At 42.2% G+C, this 23,310-nt stretch overlaps 2 protein-coding genes across 4 annotated transcripts in view; both read right to left on the bottom strand.

Moving 5' to 3' along the window:
- LOC145467895 (uncharacterized) overlaps positions 1-10,768 on the bottom strand; it is a 195,093-nt gene extending 184,325 nt beyond the window's left edge. For 2 of the 3 annotated variants that reach the window (XM_081451523.1, XM_081451522.1), the window contains exons 1-5: positions 8,255-10,768; positions 6,491-6,742; positions 5,328-5,701; positions 3,234-3,464; positions 2,192-2,951 (exon numbers count right to left, since the gene is read on the bottom strand). In XM_081451523.1, coding sequence (XP_081307649.1) covers positions 2,192-2,951; positions 3,234-3,464; positions 5,328-5,701; positions 6,491-6,742; positions 8,255-9,856 — 3,219 coding nt within the window. In that variant the 5' untranslated portion in view covers positions 9,857-10,768. Of the gene's footprint in view, positions 1-34; positions 2,952-3,233; positions 3,465-5,327; positions 5,702-6,490; positions 6,743-8,254 lie in introns of all 3 variants that reach the window. The other variant, XR_014042135.1, reaches the window with a different exon arrangement.
- Positions 10,769-10,855: 87 nt separating this feature from the next.
- On the bottom strand, positions 10,856-23,052 carry LOC145467899 (uncharacterized). Its single transcript, XM_081451527.1, has 7 exons — positions 20,544-23,052; positions 19,436-19,696; positions 18,479-18,864; positions 17,368-17,598; positions 15,439-16,195; positions 14,476-14,878; positions 10,856-13,436 (listed from the first exon to the last, which is right to left on the bottom strand). Exons 1-7 carry the CDS (start codon positions 22,161-22,163, stop codon positions 13,420-13,422), a joined length of 3,675 nt encoding a protein of 1,224 aa, XP_081307653.1. The 5' UTR covers positions 22,164-23,052; the 3' UTR covers positions 10,856-13,419.
- Positions 23,053-23,310: the final 258 nt, after the last annotated feature.

Below are 23,310 nucleotides of genomic sequence, written 5' to 3'. Positions count from 1 at the left end.
CTCACTGAAGCCCTACACAGTGATTATAAGAAACCAGGAGCCATAATGGGGGACGGAGACCGTAAGTCTCGGGATTCGCGCGTACCTATGATATGGGACAATTTTTCTATTTTTAGAACAAATTGCGCCATCCTAACGTCATATATCCGCGCGGATTCACGCACATGTCAGGGGCTCTCGCGTGGATATTGTCACGTTGCGTGATCAAATGGTGAGAGTTAAGAGATTCTCTTGCGTATTTTTTCACAGCGATGGCAGGGAATAAGGCAGGGAATACGAACCAGAGCGCTTATATGTAGTTTAATGCTCTGAGCTAACGGAAAAGGTGGGTTTTTCAGGGTCGAAAACAAGACTTCAATCTCGCGCTGGGAATGAATAATAAGATCTGCTCACGCTAGTTGTAAGCTCACGCGTATGCTTAAGAATATAGCAAGAAAACTCTCTACTCTGGTATCGAGTTAATTTGTGAGTTTCTCAGACAATGTTTAATCATAACCAAAACCTGTTTTGATGGTTTCTTATTGTCTCTGCTTGTTTGGTGAGTTTGCAAAAGTTTTTGAAAGGAAAGTCTGACGCGTACAATTAGCTCATTTGCATAGTGCATGCAGCTCGTGCACTTTCAAGTCCGAGTCGGTGTTTTCATTTGTCAACAAATCTTGACAAAGATTTCTTTCGTTATCTTTTGTGCTGAAATGCTGCAACAAATTTCACGAATGCAAAAAAGGCTACTAACATCATGTGTGTTTCTTCAACCTAAGCATAGTGAAGTTTTACACTGCGAAAATGAAAATAGACAAGGAGTTTTTATAACTCGATCAACAAAATCGAAATCGTTATTCCAAGTTGATTAAAGAAAGCGTAATCGTAACTTTGCTGATTGTTTCTGCTTTATTCACATATTTTGAGCTTAGCTTTTAATATGTTCTCAAACATTTATCAATCTTAAAAACATATTTAAAAACTATAGAGCTATTGTTTGAGTTCGATGTACGCTTTCACACGAAAGTGCGGCGGAAGTACAATTTGTCATGTTTACTGACTGTACAAAACACGCATCGGCGGGCGCTCTCATTCATCGACAACAGAGAATTTACTGGATTTTTACACGAATAAAACTCATCAGTATCTACGGACGTAAAGTTATTAAGCCTCGATGAAACATCAAGCGTTGCTTACAATTCAAGCGAAACTCAAACTAGCAATTATTTTGTTTTACTTTTCGGTCGCGATAGACTGACAAATTCCTCGCAAGCGTGTGGCAAGAGGAGCTATGAAACTATGAAGTCTTGAAGCTCTGCTATATCTAAATATATCCAGCTAGTTTTTTGCTTTGTAATGGAAAAGCGGTTAATCTTCAACATATGTGAAATTTAAAGTGGAGTAATGTACAGCTCATGTAAAAGAAGCATCAGTCGGTACACAACTTGGTCAGCGATATATATAAGCTTACAGCGGAACATACCTAAATTCGACACTGTCTTACTTCACTCAAACTGGAGCAGCTTACGACGAAAATACTTAAGCAAGACTCCAACAGACGTAAACGCGTTGAGTTGTGGGGCAAAAACATGAAACATTTCGGGAATTTCGGACGCCATTTCCCCCGCGCGACATCCGCAAAAATCCTCGCAGTATGCACGCGCGTGTGCCGCAGGTGATGGCGCAATTTGGTCTAAAAATAGAATTATTGTCCCATATCATGGGGACAACCCCAATACTTGAAATGGCGCGCGCTTACGGTCTCCGTCCCCGATTATGGCTCCTGTAAGAAACCTAAGTTCACATTGTGGTGGCCTCAGCTCGTGGTTAGTGCGCTCGCCACCGGATCGAGCGGTCTGGGTTCCAGCCCTGGTCAGGGACATGGTGTTGTGTTCTTGGGCAAGGCACTTTACTCTCACAGTGCCTCTCTCCACCCTGGTGTATAATTGGGTAACAGCGAACGTAATACTGGAGGGGTAGCCCTGCGATGGACTAGCATCCCATCCAGTGGAGATATGGAGATATGCGCCGGCCTAATGGCTCACTTGGGTCGTATGCAGACTATTAAGTTCACACTGTATTTTAAAGTGAACAAGTCTGTAAATGAATTTATTCATTTCTATTTATTAGGTTCATCTGCATGTACAACTCCAAAATCGCGGTCTTGACCCTTTTTTTTAAACAACCCGGTCCCTGATTTTCTTTGCCTTACCTTTTTTGTTTTCCGATCTACATCCGCGAGGCGACAAGTAGCTACCAGGAGTAGTCTACGACACAAGTCCACTGTCCACCACCAACAGCACTCGGGGCGCAAGCCGCTTCTCAGTGTATTTGCATATTGAGGATCAACCCTCCAGTAGCCTTTGGTTAACAGAAACACCATGATTGGCGGAGGGATCGCCAGTAACACAAGCACGAGAATAGCGATTACTGCCATTGGTAGATGCTGACCATGGAAACATTCTATCGTGCCGTCATAAAAAAACACGTGTTTATCATCAACCTTACGGCAAAACAAGATGAAAAGGGACGTTTCCACGAAGTAGTTGTAAATAAAGACAAGGAGAAGCCAAAATGACCGCAGCATCGAGTTTGGACGAAAGTTAAATTTCAGGCAATAATTGGCGCTTAACACGTAGGCCAACAAGAAGATCGAAAGAGCGAGGACTGGACTTGTGTATCCAAAAGCGATGGCGTAAAGGTTATTTATTCCTTTTATGATACATGTCTTAGGGAGATAGATCAACGGACCTCCAAAGTTGAACAGATCTGCTGAAAGGAAAACATGTCCTCCTAAGAGGCTGACGGGATCGAAAATGTAGGGGAGTACTTGAAAGAAAAACAGGGGCCCTCTTAACTCGCTAGATATGCCGGGATTGAGCCAGATGACGAGAATGCACAAGGAGATAACAACAATGATGACAACAGGCAACAGCCATCCGGTTTTGGGGCAATCAATGCACTCAGACCACCTAAGAAAGTAAAAGTGATCATTAGTAATATTGAGTTGGTGTTGACCATGAATTCGGTCTTAACAAACGCTATTGGAAAAAATTCTTCGTGGCCAACTAAGTCAACTAAGTCAGTATGACCATTGAGGAAAAACAAGAAACAGTGGTTAAAGTTTCCTGTTCCTAAAATCGATTTTTTAGGTTATCAGCCTTGCTTAAGTTCCTTTTTCATTTACCCTGGTGTCCGTCAGTTAAGCGAAAGCTGATTGTCATTACAGATAAGGTTGAGATTAACAATGATACCTTAACCCAACACTGGTATTCCCGGAGCATTTTCCACATAGCCATCCCTCACGGTTTTTAGAACACTGTCCATCACTGTTGTCTGGGTCAAATAAACACCCTCGTAAGTTACCGGGTGCACGAGTACAATTACAGTACTCATATGGACAGGTGTATGTGACCAAGGTACCGTCGCTTGTGATGCCAGCCCAGTACCCTTCCTCCAGGTAGAGAATTCCATCATTTCTACAGCTGTTGTGTTAAGAACAAACATTTAAGGTTACTGTATACCTTTTTGAGGTGTCTCGCGTCCAAGCGGTGTAGCGCGTCAAGTTTAAACTGTAAATACCTAAACCCAAATCAAAGCTTATAGAGCTGGCTAGCGCACATCATCGAGAACTTTGGAATAAAATGAATTGTCGAATTCGTTACGACCTCTAAATGTGAAAAGCATTTATTTGATTTAGGGGTTTGGGTATCTACAGTTTAAACCGGACGCGCTGCATCGCTTGGACGTGGGACACCTCTCAAGGTACACGGTAACCTTAAGATGGAACGACATGTGCGAGAGCAGATGCAGTTAGTTGCCTTTGACCAAGGCGAGCCCCTTATGTAGAAACGACCGATTTTAATGGTGTTTTGTTCATGTCTACCAAAACAAAGTCGAGGTCATGTAGCCTACATCTGGAGCGAACAAGTTGAATTGATTATCATTTTACTCCCATGACAAGATTATTAAAGAATAACTCGCCCACGTCGAGGTGAAAATGTGAGCGGCCCAGATGGATAAATATAGCCTGGTTGTTAGGCTCGTTTTTTGCCGCTGTCTCGGGTCCGGCCGCGTAGAGGATCGTCGGCTCCTCCCCGGAACAGCGACCGGTAATTGAGCCTGTATAACTAATCAGATTGCGCAATTCAGTTCACGTGAGATGTCGAGTTTTTAACCGTATGTTACACATGGAAAATATGGACAAAATAACCCGGACGCTTTGTGCGAGTTTTGACTGCTAATAATAATAATAATAATAATAATAATAATAATAATAATAATAATAATATTTTGAGGAGGGTGCTATCAAGCTAAAAACTGGCTATCCCCTAGTGCCCCAGGACCATGGTTTGGTCTCGGCCCTAAGGACTCTAAGCAAACATTACGTGAGGACGATAATAATAATAATAATAATAATAATAATTATTATTAGTATAGGTAATCATACGGTTTCGAGTTCAATTTGGAATTAATTTGCACGAGCGAGTTTTTCAAAAAGCTGAAATTGCACGAGCCGCTTCGGCGAGTGTAATTTCAGCTTTTTGAAAAAGTCACAAGTGCAAATTAACTCCAAATTGAACGAGAAAAACCGTATGATTACTTATTAATAATATAAACATGAAAAAATTCACGCGGAGGAAGTGCTGGAAGATCTTTCCTGAAGCCATTTGTTCTCATTTGAGAAAACACTTTTCAAAGTTTCAGCACAAAATTTTCGTCATCATTTTACGTGATATCATTTTCCTGGAAAAGTTCTTATTTTCTTTCAGTCAATCATAATCCAGAATTTCGATGTGTAATTTGCACTGGTGCTACACTTTTTGCACTGATGTTACACTTTTTGCGCTGGTGTTACACTTGAACTGTACTGCTCTTAGCCAATCAGAATCGAGTAATTTTTTCATGTGTATTATTATTATTATTATTATTATTATTATTTATTATTATCATTACTAATCTATTTCTAGCACATTACTTTATGCTATGAGTAAATATGCCGGCCTTGCATGGATTTCTAGGAGACTGGGCGTGGATTGGAAAGGTGGGAGAGGATATTGCACGGAAATTTAATTGGCCCATGGCAAGACGCAACTCAGTTTGACTTGCTCTGAGTTTCGGTAATCACTAAGCTAAGATCCCTACCCCGGGGGAGGAATCCCACACAGAAAGCACAGGGGTGCTCGTCGCAAATTTGAAAAAGAAACCCTTAAAGGCACCGCGAAAGCTTCTGCCGTGGGACTTGAGGCTGAACACTCTTAGAGGCACCAAACCCTCTTGTTTAAGTCTAAATGGCACGACGATTCCCGTACTCTTTATCTGGGAATTCCCCCTCCCGAGATCCCTACCTCAAAATGCCAGGCTGTTTATTGCATTCGCAAACTTTGCCTTCCGGGGAGTAATGAAAACCTGGACGACACTCCTGTAGCTCTAGTTCAAAGAAAAACTGGTTCTCCAACGTAGAGAAGATATCGCTAATCTGAATCTTGCGCTTTTCCTTGTCTTTTCTGTGTATCTCGTTGTATAATTTCTCAGGAGCGTAGAAAGAAAACTGAACAGTATTTGAACTGTTATGCTTAAGCAAATAATTCATGTGTAGTAGCTGGAGCTTCGAGGTTCTTTTTACGTTGTCAGCTTCTGATAGGAAAGCAAGGGTGGTAGTGAGGTGTCCTAGTTCATCAACAGCGAGCAGATTCAGAGGAAAGGTTTGGCCAGGAGCGAGCTGTAACAGAGTTATAATAGAGACCACAAAAGAAGCCATGTTTAGGTGATTTTGTTAGCATATATGCTAGGGTTGTAGTCACAACGAAGAACTTAGAGATATAACTTAACAAGAAAACTGAAAAAAACTTGAAGGGCCATGCCGTCATACTATGATCACTTCTATTTGTAGACGGGTGTGAATGGCAATGTCGTATTCAGATCAACACAAAGCCGCTTCCGTAACACCATAAAAAATAAGCGAGTTGTTCTTCTGTACAAAATTCCTGGGAGCGAAGAGCTTTACTGTGATTCCGGAGGCTCCTGCTGTGATTATAATAAGGATGAAACAAATGAACGAAAGAACGAACTAACACAGACAGCAGGCGGACAGACAGTGAGACAGACAGACAAACAGGCAGACAGACAGACAAACAGACAGAGAGGCCGGCAGATAGATAGATAGATAGACTGGTAGAGTGAAAGAACAGAAGGACGAGCGAACGAATGAACCAACGAACAGAGAAAGCAAGGAAACAAAGCAGGTAACGAACGAATGGATCCTTATCAACAAAGGAAAAAGATGAGAAAAAGTGAATGACGAAACGAGAGAGAGGAGAACGCAGCCTCGTTCCCATGGCCTTCTCCCCTACTTTGGTGAAGGGAAAGGCCATATAAACGAGGTTTGAACGAACGAAGAAGAGATCAGAACGCATCTGTGAATGTAAAAACGAAAGAAAAGAAAGTGGATATTAGAATGTTAGACGACCAAACTAATAAAGAGAACTGACGGAAGCTTCCAAGGCCATACCTTTACAGTAGAATTATCTCTTGTAGAGTATAAGTGAAAATCTTTGGTGTCCGTGGCAATATCGTACTCTGATCCATTGTTAGCTTCCATAGACAAAAAGTTGTTCCTGTACACAAAATTCCTGGACCAGCGAAGAGCTTCACTGTAGTTATAATAAGGAAACTCCTCTGTCCACACACAACTCTGAAGAGATGACACATAAATTGCGGCTCCTCTCAGCATACTGATATTCTCGATGAAGGATATGTTGGTCTGAAAAATAAAAATATTTACGGTTGTAAAATACTGGAATCGTGCATGTATAAATGGAAGGAATGTTTTAGGGTTGTGCTGTTGATCCCAGACGTCTGCTGAAATGGCTTTTTTCAGGCACCGTTGGTTTTAACCGTGGTTTCAAAAAAAGTGATCACGTGATGACAAACATCTTTTGGCCACAGTTTGCAGCACAGCTGTTGCAAATTTTTCAAAAGTAGCAAGTTTCCATGCGATGGATTTTGCACCTTTCGTGTCGAACTCTTCTCTGCAATATAACTTAAATTGATCTTGCTAGAAAGTGCGAAACTCAACAAACTTGCAGACAAACTGTGAAGCATCTTCCCCGACGGCAGGAGATTCACTCAACACACGATCATGAAATTCGTCATCGTGTGATCACTTTTTTGAATCCGTAGATGCAACTAAAGGTCCTTGCAACAGCCTGAAAATAAGCCATTTCAACAGACGTCTGGATCAATAGTAACTGTATTACAAATTGTCGCTATGACAATTTTACGGCGAGTACGATTGAGCGAATTCTAAAATTTTTCCCATGCCATGGAAAATAGAGCCAGTCAGGGAGTTAATACATAGATGTTGCCATGCCTAAAAGCGGAGCTCCTGATTACAATAAAATAGTCTGGCTCGAGCCTGCGATCCAATCGAAACACCAGTACCTGGGCAGCGGTCAACTTAAAAAACAAGTGTCTTCTATGTGCTCTAAACTTGAGCCCACCATACACCTTATTCCCAAATGGCAGCCAGTTTATTATTCTTTTGTTTACATGGTAATTAGCCCTCTTTGCCTTGTCAACATGTACAAAATACAAAAGAATTTTAAAGTGAAAGTAAGGCAAAGAGGGCTGATTAACATGCAGACAAAAGAATAATAAATTGGTCGCCATTTTGGAATAAGGTGTATATAGTCACGTGATGCTGGTCAGCGGATACCTTGTTTTGTCAAATGCCAATCAACCATAACATAGATGTCCGATATCTAAGATGTACGCTGTAAACCAAGATTGTATGCTTCGATCGACCTTTTAGGGGTATTAGTTGGAGTATGGCCACCGCCGCCGCCGTCGTCGTGCATGGTATCCCAAGAGAAACCGTTGCATGAATGGTATTGCTAGAATACTAGCGCTAATATGGAATGGCAGAACAAATACCTAAGGAGGCAACTGGACACTGCACGTTAGCGAGGCTAAGGCAGTGCTCTATGGGAAACTGAACTCACCAAAGGCAGAACAAAGGAAAAAAACTGGCGCAATATTGAGAGGAAAGACCGAACTGCAAAGTCTGTTTATACCGACATTGTTTTGCGTGGCACTGCGACTTATTGTTGCAAAAATATTATCCATTTTTTCTTTGTAACATTACGCCAAATAATTTCAACATTTGTCCACTACATGAAGAAGTGTGGCAGGTTCCCACGTCAAATACGACGATAAAACGACTTTGATGACTTAGCTATGGAAGGGACTAATACAGTCCACCAGTAACTCTTACCTTCCATTTGGATGCTGGCAAGTTTGCTTCGCTGTATGCCAAAAAACAGTTGGGATTGTACCTTTGTATTAGCTCGTTCATCGCGTGCTCAAACACACAAATGGCTCCACCCAGACCCCTCGCTCTATTTCCAAAGAACATCAGCTCACTGTCAGGGTAAAGAATAATCTGACTTGATTCCAAACGCACTGCGCCCCCACTCGAACCAGTGTTGTTGGTAAAAACCAACTGTTCTTGAACGTTTATAACACAATCCTGAAACCCGACGGCACCACCTCCGTTGTTGCGCATAAAAACATTTCTTCCTCTAAACATCACATTAACCCGTTGACTTGTGAAAGGGCTGGTGCGCGCGAAACTTGACATATTATGGTCTGCTATGGTGCAATTGATAAACTCCGGGGTCACATCTATCCGTCTGGCGTATGGTAGAGCCGTCGTGAAGCGAATAGCCGTACTTGCATTACCAAAGTTGTTACTAATCACAACAGTGTCAAAGCGTAACACAGAGTCGGTTAATTTTTCATTGTTGTTCATTAAGAAGACATTCATCCCGGCGCCTCTCTTAGACTGGTTTTCGCTGACTGTGCAGTTTTTGAAGAAGGTGGTGATACTTGACGCACTGTCCCAGCGGGCGAACATTAATCCTCCTCCCGCTTGCACAGCCATGTTCCTTGAAAATGTTGAGTTGGTTATGGAGACATTGTTTCGTGACGTCATGTTTGAGTCAGAAAAATAAACACCTCCTCCAAATGTTGCCGAATTGTTTGAAAAAATGGTGTCTTGTATCACTACTCGGCAGCCACTGGCATTGTGTAGAAACATGATCAGAAGACCACCGCCGCATACGTAAGCATAGTTACAGATGGATCGGTCAGCACTAGGCCCTCCGAAATCTCTTGAATTATTCGTTGCGACAGAATTTGATGTAAACTTGGAACTTCGGATTATTAAAGATAGAGAAACGGCGTCACGAAAAAAGAAACGTGCGCCTCCACCGGGGGTTGGATTAGTTTGATGATTGGGTGCGTTATTCAAGAAATGACAGCTGTCAATTACAACCCCGCTGTCAAAGCCACATATCCCAGCCTGTTTGTTATCTTTAAACACACAGTTCGTGAAGTTTATTTCCACAGAGTTCCATATGACCACTGCAGCATCGGAACGAGGGCCACAGTTTTCGAATTCAAGGTTTACAAAGTTGATGTTTCTTGTTTTATTGGCGGGATAAAGGCGTGATCCTACGTCAAATCCTGCAGAGATGTTCATGCAATGAATAGTAGATCCAGTTAGGTGATATGATTTCAGAATAATATTTTTGTCTGGACTCGTCTGAATGATATTGACGCGTTGCTCTAAGTCATAAACTTGATCCTCGATTGAAAAAATAAAGTCTGTGTCATTGCTGTCCTTGATTGCATCCAGAGCGAATGTTATCGTTTTACACGGCGTTGTTGCGTTACGAACCAAGCAAGACGAGTTGTCATACCCGGTGTTTTTTGAAACTCTGATCACAACAGCTGTACATGTCGATTCGAAACCGATGAAAACCCAAAGCAAATGTAACAGGAAGCAGACGGTATTCAAGCTGTACCTTTGCATTGCTGCTCAAAATCGTCTTAATGTCGCAAACAGGGACTCATACGTTCCGCGTTAACGGTAAAATAAAAGCTTTTCAAAGCTGATTTGATTTCATAGAAATGCTACCAAATGATATGGTATGAAAAGTTACACAACTCGTGACAAACGTTCATTGAAACTTTAAAATACATTCTGAAAATGAATCTCGTGATCAAGTGGCCGGGTTTTCACGAGATTCCCCTGAAGCCCATCTCATGTTTTGCCTCCTACTCGTCACGCGATCACGAAACGATTGGGCGAAAAGATTGCTTGACGAGCCAGTGGGACAGCGGCGTGGGAGCTATACTGAGTCATATGCTCATTATCTTCCCAGGATGAGCCGTCTTATTGTCTCAATATGGGTCATATTTTTAAAATACGCCAATGACAGAGGAGAGTGCAGGGGAGGGTGAGGATGAAAGCGTGCTGGGAGGGGTGGGTGGAATGAAAACCTCAGTTAGGGGAATGAAATACTTTAAACCTATCTTTACAGCAAAAGGTTAGGTACTACCGATGTCTATAGCCTGCGAGCAGGCTCTCGTCGTTGGTGGTGCGGACAAAGCCGTCGGCGAACGAAGCGACAGTCGGCAAGCGAAGCGAGTCGGTGAGAATGGGAGCCTCTAATTTCTCGTGAGGGCCCCTCACGGGCTTGCTTCGCTCGCTGACAGATCTCTCGCGACTTTCAGGGACTTTGCTCATCGACTTTGCTCCTGCAACGCACGAGAACCTGTTCGTGGGCTACAATGTCTATCAAACCTACCTGTCTGAAAGGTTATATTGATCTACAGTACTGAAAAGTAGTTTTGCCGACTGAATTTGGGATGGTGTGTTTCCGTAAAATAAGTTTAAAAAACACGATCCATCTCTGATCTTAAAAGCGACATGACTGATTCTGTGATTATTCGAAGCCGGCACTACAGTATTAACTTGATATCCCGTCTATAAAGGACATATTGAACTAATCGACGTGGCTTTTTGTTTGATATACAACATACTGCATAAATAAACTTGTCAACGACGTAAGCCCCGTGACTAACTCGCCTAAAACTCCACGAGACTTCCCTTATTCAAATAAACACTGCGTTCACGCTATCCGAGGCTGAGAAAATCTCGTGACTAACTCGCCTGGTCTTCTACGGCGAGACGTCTCTCTATTACTTTATTTTAAAAAATCTCGTGACTAACTCGCCTGGGCTGAGTTGTTCGAAAGCCAGTTAACGCTAACCCAGGATTGCGACTGTAAAAGACAACAAAAGTAGTAATTTTTCTTGTATAAGAAATGGTTTTCATTTCTTATGTTCTGTGTAGTTTGTGATTATTCAAGCTCATAACTGAAGGACAAAAAATATAAAAGAAAACCTTAACGAAAAAAATACAAAACTGAAATCAAAATTCTCGCTAATCCTGGGTTAGCTTAATCAGACCTTGAACAACCCGGCCTGGTCTTCCACAGCGATTCAATTACGTGGCGAATCAGTGCATTCTTGACAAAAATAATTAAAAACAGGACGAAAACAGGCTAAAACAGGATAGAAACGAAGGAAAAAGACTTGTATTTGTTCATCTCTATGGGACTTAAAGAGCAGATGACTCTAACAAAATTATTATCTTTCACAAAGAGGTCGCAAGAAGCGCTGGACTCTTGAAAACCAATATTGAGCCGCTACGCACATCGCATGACCAGCGGTATTACACGTTGAATAACGCAACTCTTTTTCAGCGAAAAAAGCGGTATTCTGCTTTTTGTAGCAAAAACATTTCAACTACTAAAATGTTAATAACTTGTTTTAATTTGGTTATGTCATCCTTGTGATTTCTTGTCCAGGATCAAATTCCAAACAGACCAGTAAGATTATGAGCTCGAGATTACACTTTTTGTAAGGACATTGTTTTTCCGACGGAGGCTGAATATTCTTAATTATTTTTCTGCCCGGCGATTATAGGCTGATAATATTCTTATAAATATTCTTATATCACAGCGTATGACATTTCTGTTTTCGACAGAATTTAGTGTCTGGATGGTATAAGAGTAACTTTGGAGCCAACCTGCAGGCATCAGAGCATCGAACATACGGCTAATGATGTTTTTGTTGCCTTTTGGCTAGTTTTGCCGTTTAGAGAAGGAAGGACTTTACACGGTTTAGTTAAGGCTGGTTTTCACTAGCGACTGAGTCGTAGCCGTAGTCGTAATCAGAAGCGTAAAGCGATACGATCTGGTGAAAATCAATCCGACGGAGTCGGAAGAAGAACACCCATTCCGCCTATGATTCCGTCGCTTACGATCGAGTGAAAACTAGATTGTCGCAGTCGGAAGCAAAAGCGGAAGAATAAACCAATCACAATGCTCGATTCCGGGCCTTGTGATTGGTTGGTTCTTCCGTTTCTGCTTCCGACTCCGATAATCTGTTTTCACTAGATCATAAGCGACGGAGTCGTAAACGGAATCGGAAGAAATGGAAACGTTCTGATTCTTCCGACTTCGATTCCGTCGAGCTTATGACTCCGCTTACAACTCCGATTTTCGATTTTCACTGACTAGGTCGTAAGCACTCTTAAGTCTCTGACTACGACTCCGACTCCGACTCCGTCACTAGTGAAAACCAGCCTTTAAAAAACATGTAATTGTGTTGTATTAACAAATTTTCAACACAAAAAAGATATTATTTTCAAAATCTCAACCTCGGGTTTATTCTTAAAACTAATGTTCTAAAAAATTTGGTATGAGGAGATAGTTGTTGTATCCAGTGTGTATGACAATCAGTAAAAAAAAAATCAATTTAAAAAAATGAGAAGATAGTTGTTGAGATCGATGATCGATTTCATAAAAATCGAGAGCGAATAATCTTATTGTTTTACTAGAATTCTAACTAAAATCCCTTCAGATAAAGAGTTACAATTATCTGCGTTCGCGCGTCACCATTTCGTCAATAATTTCGAGTTTTTTAAGTCGAGAAGTGGATATCCTTCTTTTAGTCTTCTCAGGGATTAAATTGCCATTTGTTCTAAATCTTCCTCCGAAGGTTTAGAAAAAAAATAACAAAAAAATTTCGCTAGTTTTAGACAACCTCCACTGCACTTAAATGGCTGGTAGTATACGGTGGCTCAACCAATCAAATTGCGGCATTTACATCTGGACACTAGACGAATTCTTCTAAAAGCAGATAAAACCTCGCTCGCTCGCGATCATCATCGCGTTTTTTTTCCTCGCTCATCAACTTAGCAATGAGAAAACAGAAGACGTCTTCGCGGAGAGTCTGGGCTCCAGTGATTTTTGGTGAGACATACTTTGCCCTTTGACTCAGTAACGTATACTTCAGTGCTTTTTTCCTGATCCAAAAATTCAAAAGATCGGGAGTCGACCCTCGAGACTTTCTGTTGTGATTTTTATGTTACTTCGTACTTGTCTTTTATCAACCTTTTCTTGGCACTTAACAATCAATTATGCTAACCTAATTTCTTCCCTATGCTTTCAATATTTTGGACTATTCTTTTCTAGGAGTGAATCGAGGCAGGTCTACGAGACTCGGGCTTCACTGTGTTGCTCTTCACCTTGAATCCGAACCTAAAAAGACAAAAACACGCAGAAAGCTTGAGAAAGCCATCACACTCCATTGCACTCCTCTCTTGTTTCCGTGGAAATAGTTATGATCCCCACAGGGGGAGGGGGGGGTGGTTAATCCCATGTGAATAGGTCGGGGATGCTTGTCTGAAAATTTTGAATCAAAATCCTAAAGGAGACCAATCTGAGTGTTGTTCGAGCTTTACTTGACCCATAAAGATACCACTTTAAAAGTGACATGACAGTATTTTACGATTTCTTTGAGCGTAACCCTAAAATATATACCAAAATTCGTATTCACACCTCGACGCGAGCATCCCCGGTCTCTTTACAAGTGATGTCCTCCTCCCTTCCTCCCACCGCCCCCGCCCCGCTCCCTCGGCTTAAGACCTCTAGATTATTCAAAATACGTTACTAGGCAAAATCCCTGCCTGCCGAGAACCGAGGGCTCGGACAATACTTGAAGAAGGTACAGGCGGATCCAGGGGAGAGGTTGACGGGTTGCAAACCCCCCCCCCCCTCCTTTGAGCAGTATTTTGTCAGTTATTTGTTTGACACATCATAAAAATAATAGAATACAATTGTACAATTGTTTTATACGAAGTTGTTTCACTTCCACAAATTGACTGATGTCAAGTTAGGAAAAGATAATGTACACTTCACGACATAATTATTTTTGGTTTTCTGGTTGACAAAAGGGAAACTCCAGATTTTCTATCATGCCTTCAAAAACTTTTTTCAAGTGTCAGGAATCCTGGAAATGGTGTTTTAGAGGGTAAATCGCAGGACATGGCCCCGGACCTCCACTAGAAGGTGTGCATCCCCTCCTTTCTGGAATTCCTGGATCCGCCCCCGAAAAGGGACAATGACGGGTGTGCCTGTGCATTAGTTTACAAGAAGCTCTAATAACGCTTAAAATCTTGTTGTAATTCCGAAGTTGTAAGTTCTAGGTGAGGGAAAAAACCGCTGGTGAAGAACGGAGGGGAGCAGGAACAAGAAAGTGGCTAAAATGGCTGAAATTTTCCGCGACGCTAGTACTGACCATGCTCCGAGCCTTCTTCAGATGAATCGAAGATTGTGTCCAGGATCTTCCTCTGTCTTTCCGTCTCAGTTGAAAGGCTGTGGTCGATATCCGTCCCCTCTAATTCGTTATACCCTTGACGCCTTGTCGCTGCATTAATCTGAACGCATGCGCAGTCAAAACGCCTTTGGAAAAAGCGACTGCCCTTATAAACAGTTACCACAAGGGTGTGACAAGCCAAGATGACCAACAGAACCAGGCAGACATAGTATTTGGTTGGTTCGTTGTCCGTGATTTGCATGATTGACAATGTACATAGGACTAGCAGATACACGGATTCCGCGACGTTGACTCGTGCGCGAATGTAAGGCTGACAGTTACTATGCACGGCCAAGATCAGGACACACATGAAAACCATCAGTATCTAGGAATCAAAAAAGAAGAGGAAGAAGTCATCTTGCTGAAGCATGCATGTGCACTACACTGGAATTTTAAAGACCTCGTAACTGAGAATGAAAGCCTAGGGAGGCCCCGACTACACTAATGCGTTTTTAATAGTTTTCGTCTCAAAGAAAACGAAGCAAAACATTTTCGCCCACACTAGCATAAAGAAGAAGAACAATAACTTTATTTAACGAGGGTAAAAACACTTAATAGCATTTTCGTTTTGCTTTCACCTGTTCACACTAACCCGTTTTCGTATGAAAAAGCATACTTCTTGATACGTTGTTCCCTGTAGTCCGCACTAAAACGACCGAAAACGCTGATGAAAATGACAGTTTATGACGCTTTTTCATTTTCATTCAAGATATTGCTTTGGAGAAGTTAGTGTTACATCAAAGTAATATCCGTTTGGTTAAAATGTTTCACCCGTACTGAGACAAGATTTTCGCTATACTCTTCTACTTTTCAATGAAGGCTAACGGTTACCTTCAAAGACACCTTTTTCGGCATCAATTAAACTCGTGCTTTTCTTTACCTTACCTTTTTAGTTTGCCAGTTTGGAACGAATGCATAAGTGGCGACCAGGAGGACTCTACGACATAAATCCACTGACCACCACCAACGGCACTCGGGGCGCAAGCCGCTTGTCAGTGTGTTTAAATATTGAGGATCAACCCTCCAGAAGCCTTTGGTTAACAGAAACACCATGATTGGCGGAGGGATCACCAGAAACACAAGCACGAGAATAGCGATTACTGCCATTGGTAGATGATTACCATGGAAACACTCCATCGTGCCGTCATAGAAGAACACGTGTTTATCACCAACCTTTGGGCAAAACAGGATCACAAACGACGTTTCCACGAAGTAGTTGTAAATAAATACAAAGAGAAGCCAAAATGACCGCAGCATCGAGTTTCGACGAAAGTTAAATCTCAGGCAATAATTGGCGCTTAACACGTAGGCCAACAAGAAGATCGAAAGAGCGAGGACTGGACTTGCGTATCCAAAGGCGATGGTGTAAAGGTTATTTATTCCTTTTATGATACATGTCTTGGGGAGATAGATCAACGGACCTCCAAAGTTGAAGAGATCTGCTAAAAGGAAAACATGTCCTCCTATGTGGCTGACGGGATCGAAAATGTAGGGGAGTACTTGAAAGAAAAACAGGGGCCCTCTTAACTCGCTAGATATACCGGGATTGAGCCAGATGATGAGAATACACAAGATAACCACAACAGGAATGACAAGAGCCAGCACCCATCCAGACCTGGTGCAACTGACGCACTCAGACCACCTACAATGCATAGAAAAGTAACAAAGAAAAACCTGCGTAAGTGAGTTTTATTTCTATACAGCAGAATAGAAATTGATTCTAGGATGCCGCCAACTAAAATATTAAATTATAAAGTGGATTTACGTGGTAGTGGTTTTCAACTGAGTGTCGTAAAACCAAAACCAAAGTAATAACTCTGACCAATCACAACAGATGCAGACAGCTCAGTGAACCAATCAGAATTTGAAGTAATTATATGCACCGGGCGCCAAGCGCGGGAAAATGCACGTGTGAAACCCGCAATTGGTTTTGGTTTTGCTTCTCATTGGCTGAGAAAGTGGCGCGAGTTTTGTCAACCAGTCACAGAGCAAAGTAAAGTAAAACGTGAGCAAAGGCGAATTACTTTTGACACCCAGTTGAAGACCGCTCTATTTAAAACAACAACAGAAGAGTTTTTCTGATGTGCGCTGAAGGCAATACACTCACTTGTCCAGTGATCACCGTCTGCACTGTATTAGTGTCCCACGTTCATACTGGGGAGATTCCTGCATGGAAATCTCCACCCAGCTTAAAGCGGGAGCTCAGTCACGGTGTTTTGTCTTTTTTTTTTTTTGGCTCCGTACAAAATCTCCTTTAAATAGAAGGAAACCTGAAAATAATAATTTACTAAGATAGAAAAACATCAAAGAGATAATAATAAACCATAAAGGAACAAGGATTGTCAAGGATGGCGAAGATTGACACGGATTGCAAACGACGAATTTGAAAAAATTGAGGCCAAACTTTTCAAAATGCGCAAACCGTGACTGAGCTCCTTTAAGTGCCCCCCCCCCCCCACCTCCCCTTGAAAGATCCCCGCCGTTGAGAAATTGAGAAATAGGAGAAGAGCAAGGCCCTTTTTTTATTAAATGTCCGCTATTTAGAGGTCCCCACTTAGGTGAGGTCTCCCAGCTCCTCACAGAATTCTCCGCCTTGAATAGCTCACCTTGCTGGAGAAGCTAAGTGTTCGCCCTAAGGTGTCCGTCTTGGTGAGATGTACGTTTCGGCGGGAACTACAGCGTACTGAATGGCCCGGCCTACTTTACATGTCCAATAAAAATATCTCTTCACTCGCTATCTTAATATAAGGTGTCCACCAGTTTACTGTATGAGAGGACTTATTTCTACCAAACAAACTTGACATTTACTTATACCTTAACCCAACACTAGTATTCCTGGAGCATTCTCCACACAGCCATCCCCAGCGGTTTTTAGAGCACTGTTTATCACTGTTGTCTGGGTCATATAAGCATCCTGGGAAGTCCCCGGATGCACGTGTACAATTGCAGTACTTATATGGACAGAAGTATGTGACCAAGGTACCATCGTCAGTGATGCCAGCCCAGTACCCCTCCTTCAGGTAGATTGTTCCGCCATTCTCACATCTGTTGTGGCAAGGACAGAGATATTGCGAGGGTTACATACGTGCGTGTAGAGATACCATTGGCGTATTGACTGAATGGGAGAACCGGATGGGAAAAAACTCGATTCGAGGGTATGGCGTACGAACAGAAAGCCACATATACCCGTATACAAAACGACCGAGAGTCAATTTACATGTTCCCGTCATAGTCGACGTTTGCGATATCACTTTAATTAGGCTTGATTTCTTCTGGAAAGATTTGAGCTGAAAATCAGTTTGTGAACTTTCTGAATAGACCTTTTTCACTTGGGCGGTTTGTTTTCCCATTTACAGACCACGTGATATTCTCAAGAGATTTTCTTTAATCCATCTTAAAATTATTTCTTTATATGCACACGACTATTTGAAAATTTGAAAGGAAGAATTCTCAAGAGTATTATCACATGGTCTGAAATGGGGCAACAAACCGCCCAGTCGAAAAAGATCTATTGGGAACCTTGTACGAATTGAAGTGCGGGACAAAGAACGATTATTCCGGACTGGGCTACGTTTTCGCTTGATGTCCGGCCTTATGCAATAGACCTTTCCCGAACAAACAATAGCGCCAAGTCGAGGTCAGGGTGGACAGAAAAACAGTAAATGTATGAAAATGTCCACCCCAACCTCGCTCTGGTGCTATTGTTCGTACGCACTGAAGTGGAATGCTGGAAAGGTCTATTCAGTTTGCGAAAGTTGTTTCTTTATTTACAGCCGAGGATTGTGTTAGAGGGAATGAGCGTTGATAACTAAGGTTGTTTTTAACTTAACGTAAGGACGTCCAGATATAGAGACGTTGACCGAAGTTGATTATTTTTGTCCACGAGATTTCAACTATGAGTATCTGCCGCAATTCGGATCCCTACCTCATAATACCAGCCAGTTCTTTATTACACTTGCACGTTTTTGAATCAGCAGAGTAAAAGAATCCCGGACGACACGGCTGCAGCTCCAATTCAAAGGAATATCCATTCTGCAGCGTGGAGAAGAAATCAACGAATTGAATCTTGTGCTTGTCCTTGTCTTTTCTGCGGTGTGTCTTGTTGTACAATGCCTCAGGAACTTGGAAAGAGAACGGAACACTACTTGAACTGTTGGGCGAGAGTGCATACAGTATGTTTTGTAGCAGGAGCTTCGACGTGCTGTTGACGTCTACGTTGTCGGCTTCTGATGCGAAAGCAATGGCGTAAACATTGTGTCCAAGTTCATCAACAGCATGCAGATTCAGAAGAAAGTTTTGGCCAGGAGCGAGCTGTAATGGAATGACAATAGAGATGCACAATAGGAAGCATTCGTTAATTTATTTTCTTGGCATGTCAGGGTTTTGTAAGCAAAAGAAAACTAAAGAATGGTACCACAGAAATTAATAGAGCAGAGAAAAGTATGAACCATGGACCATACAACGAACGAACAAACGAACGAGCCAAACCAAAACAGACAGACGGACAGACAGACGAACAGACAGACAAACAAACAGACACACAGACACCCACACAGAAAAACAGACAGAGAGATAGATGGATAGACAGACACAGACAAACGGACACACAGATAGACAGACAGACAGATGAGGAGACAAGCAGTCAGACTTGCAGTAAGAAAGAACAGAAGAACGAAGCAACAGATAAACGAACCAACGAAGCAAGTAACGAGCGAACACAAGTAATAAGGAACAAACTACGAAACAAACGAGTAACAGTTTGAATAAAGGTCTGAATGAATGAATACACAAAAGAAAAGGAAGTAGATAATGTCTTATAGTTAAACGACTGAACTTCTATAAATTAAAGAAAACTGAAGAAAACCCGACAAGCCATGCATACTTTTACGGTAGAATTATCTTCTGTAGACAAGTGGAAACGTTTGGTGTCCGTGGCAATATCGTATTCTGATCCCGACAGAGCTTCCCCACCATCATCAAAAATAATCGAGTTGTTCTTGTACACAAAATTTCTGGACCAGCGAAGAGCTTTACTGGGATCGTGATATGGAAACTCCTCTGTCCACACACACCTCTGAAGAGATGACACAAAAATTGCGGCTCCTTTAAGGTTACTGCTATTCTCGATGAAGGATATGTTGGTCTGAGAAATAAAAAGGTTTACGGCAATAAAGCAACTATATCGATTAAAAACTACATTCCGTTCATATAAATTTGGCGTAGACTGACAAAAGCCAAAATTAAAGAAGTGAAAAGAAAGAAAATATCAGCTCAAAGAATGACTAGAGGGTCTCCGGATCGAGCGGTCCGGGTTCGAGCCCTGGCCGGGGACACTTCGTTGTGTTCTTGGGCAAGACACTTCAATCTCACAGTGCCTCTCTACCCTCAACCTCCAGCCTGATGGACCACTTGGCTCGTATGTAGACTTAACCTGTACCTTTTACTTAGGTGAATGGGATGAAGGGAAAAACGATCGGAAAACATTATAGGAGACCATCCTCGGAGACCCAGGGGCAGTAAGTGGGGGCGGGGAAAAGTCTAAACAGGCGAGAAAAAAATTCGGGCGAAGAATGTCAAGAAGGAGAGAAAGAGCCCCTGGGGACAAGGTTTTAACAGACCAGTTCCGAACGGTCAGAGTAGTTCTGGCTTCTGATTGGTGCCAGAAAACCTTTGTTTTTTTTCTGCCCAATCACAGAGTAGCAAGACTAGGTATCGTTTCGTGTTTCCTTACACGAGAGATACATACAGGCCAGTTGCTCGCCATATTTGTCTGGGTCGTTCGCCGAGGGTTTACTCTTTCTCTCCTTCTTGCCTTTTCTTCGCCCGAAATTTTTTTCGCCCGTTTAGACCTTTCCCCGCTCCCACTAACTTCCCCTGGGTCTCCGAGGATGTATGGGAGACCTGAACTATCCCTTTTGGGTTAAAGGTAAACGAGCTAGTTCCAGTCCCAGCATCGTCCAAGGTTGGCTCCAGTCCTATATTATCCTTACCTTCCATTTAGATGGTGGCTCGTGGGGATCGCGGTATGCCAGAAAACAGTCGGGATTTTTCTCGTGTATAAACTCGTCCATCGTGTATTCCTTCACAAAAATGGCTCCACCCAGACCCCTCGCTTTATTTCCTAAGAACATCAGCTCGCTGTCAGGGTATAGAATAATCTGACTTGATTCCAAAAGCACTGCGCCTCCATTCGTTCCTGAGTTGTTGGTAAAAACCAACTGTCCTTGAACGTTTATAACGCAATCCTGAAACCCGGCGGCACCACCTCCGTTGTTGCGCATAAAAACATTTCTTCCTGTAAACTTCACATTAACCCGTTGACTTGTGAAAGGGCTGGTGCGCGCGAACCTTGACATATCATGGTCCGCTATGGTGCAATCGATAAACTCCGGGGTCACATCCACCGTTCTGCCGTACGGCAGAGCCGTGGTGAAGCGAATAGCCGTGCTGGCACTACCAAGATTGTTGCTGAACACAACAGTGTCAAAGCTCAACACAGAGTCGTTCGCTGTTCCATCGTAGTTCATTAAGAAGACATTCATCCCGGCGCCTCTCTTAGACTGGTTTTCGCTGACTGTGCAGTTTTTGAAGATGGTGGTGATACTTGACGCATTGTCCCACTGGGAAAATATCAATCCCCCTCCGGTTTGTCCAGCTATGTTCTTTAAAAATCTTGAGGTCCTTATGGAGTAGCTGTTTCCTGACGCCATGTTAGTGTTGGCGAAGTAAACCCCTCCTCCATAAGTTGCTGAATTGTTCGAAAAAATACTGTCTTCTATCACAACGCGACATTGATCGGTTTTTTCTAGAAAAACGGTAAGAAGGCCTCCGCCTGTGCTAGTGAAATGGGATACATTTGAGGAAGGTGCAACGAAATGTGTCGACTTATTCGTCACGGCAGAATTTAATGTGAAGTTAGAACTTCTGATTATTATAGAAAGATTTACAGCTTTACGGAACAAAAAACCCGCGCCTCCAGCCGCAGTTGTAATACCGTCTTGAAACTTTTCACTAGAATTTTGCCTATTGGATGTATTATTCATGAAAAGGCAGCTGTCGATTGCAACCCCGCTGTCAAAGCCATTTATCCCAGCCTGCTTGTTATCTTTAAACACGCAATTCATGAAGTTTATTTCATCAGAGTTCCATATGATCACGGCAGCAGCGAAACGAGGACCACAGTTTTGGAATCCAAGGTTTACAAAGCTGATGTTTCGTGTTTTATTGGTGAGATCATGACGTGATCCTATCTCAAATCCAGCCGAGATATTCGTGCAGTTAATAATAGATCCAGTTGAGTGATTTGAGTTTAGAATAATGTTTTTGTAAGGACTTGTTTGAATGATTTTGACCCGTTCCTCCAAGTCGTAAACTTGATCCTCGATTGAAAAAGTGAAGTTTGTTTCATTGCGGTTTCTGCTGTCCTCTGTGGCAAACAAAGCGAATGTTACCGATCCACAGGGCCTTGCTGCATTAGAAACCAAGCATGACAAGTTATCTTTCCCAGTTATTTTCGAAATTCCGATCCGAACAGCTGTCGATTCGAAACCGATGAAGATCCAAACCAAGTTAAGTACTGAAAGGACGGCGTTCAAGTTGTAGCCTGGCATTTCCGAAACAAATCTGTCAAATCTCTCAAAATGCAGTAAAAGGGAGATCGTACGTTTTCCACATGTGAAAGAGAAAGCGCTTTGAAGTTGATATCAACTAAAATAATTGAAGTTTCAGGTTCCGATATCCACTAGCTACAATAGGTCAAACCAACTCGTGACTGGCATTAAAAAATACGTCGTCACGCCTTCGCGTGACCTATCGTTTGTTTTCGGTTCGCACGCGAGCCCATTGCTTGCAGGGACAGTTTATTTCGGTTTCGGCAGCCAATAAGCGAAAAGTAGTTCGAAGCCGTGAGCAGTTGCCACGGCTTCGCCGCTCAGCCAACACGAAAATTCCCTCAAGCTGACCTCGAAAGAAAGAAGTGCCTGCATATACTGGCAGCGTGAAAAATCCATCTGACACACCCGATTTGGCCATACGGAGACACCCTCTTATAGCTGACCAAAAGGGTCATGGCCTTTGTAAATTAGAAAGAAAACAGAACGTACCATTACATTCTCTCGTGTTTTTGGCTTCTTGGTCAACGATCCGTGAAAAAGAAAACAAAACGAAAACGAAATATGTCTGATTGTTTTGCCAATGTACCTTACTTTGAGGTCCTATTTTGAGGTCTTCGGGATACTTGGCGGGGAGGGGGGGGGATTAGTGGGATAATGGGATATCTAGATCGGATAAAACGGGATATGGTGTAGGAAAATCGTTAAATTTGCAATTGGAATAACTGGGATACGGGATATTTGTACGGGTAATCATAAGGTTTCGAGTTAAATTTGGAATTAATTTCCACGAGTGAGTTTTTCAAAAAGCTGAAATTGCACGAGCCGCTTCGGCCGGTGCAATTTCAACTGTTTGAAAAAATCACAAATGCAAATTAATTCCAAATTGAACGAGAAAAACCGTATGATTACTTATTAATTAATAGTATAAACATGAAAAAATTTGCGTGGAGGAGGTGCTGGAAGACCTTTCTTGAAACCATTTTTTCTCATTCGAGAAACCTTTTCTCAAAGTTTCCGCACAAAATTCTCATCATTTTACGTAATATCATTGGCTTCGAAAATTTGCTATTGTCTTTCAGCCAATCATTATCCAGAATTACGATGTGTAATTTGCACTGGTGTTACACTTTTTGCACTGGTGCTA

Source organism: Orbicella franksi, chromosome 14 (genome assembly GCF_964199315.1).
Source record: "Orbicella franksi chromosome 14, jaOrbFran1.1, whole genome shotgun sequence".
Lineage (NCBI taxonomy): Eukaryota > Metazoa > Cnidaria > Anthozoa > Scleractinia > Merulinidae > Orbicella > Orbicella franksi.
This window is presented reverse-complemented; position numbering and strand designations above follow the sequence as displayed.

Coding starts and splice junctions, on each gene's coding strand:
- LOC145467899 (XM_081451527.1), bottom strand. CDS start 22,163: ATGCCAGGCTACAACTTGAACGCCGTCCTTTCAGTACTTAACTTGGTT. Junction 18,865..19,435: donor AAGATAATTCTACCGTAAAA/GTATGCATGGCT, acceptor ATTCCATTACAG/CTCGCTCCTGGCCAAAACTT. Junction 14,879..15,438: donor CAAACTGGCAAACTAAAAAG/GTAAGGTAAAGA, acceptor TTTGATTCCTAG/ATACTGATGGTTTTCATGTG.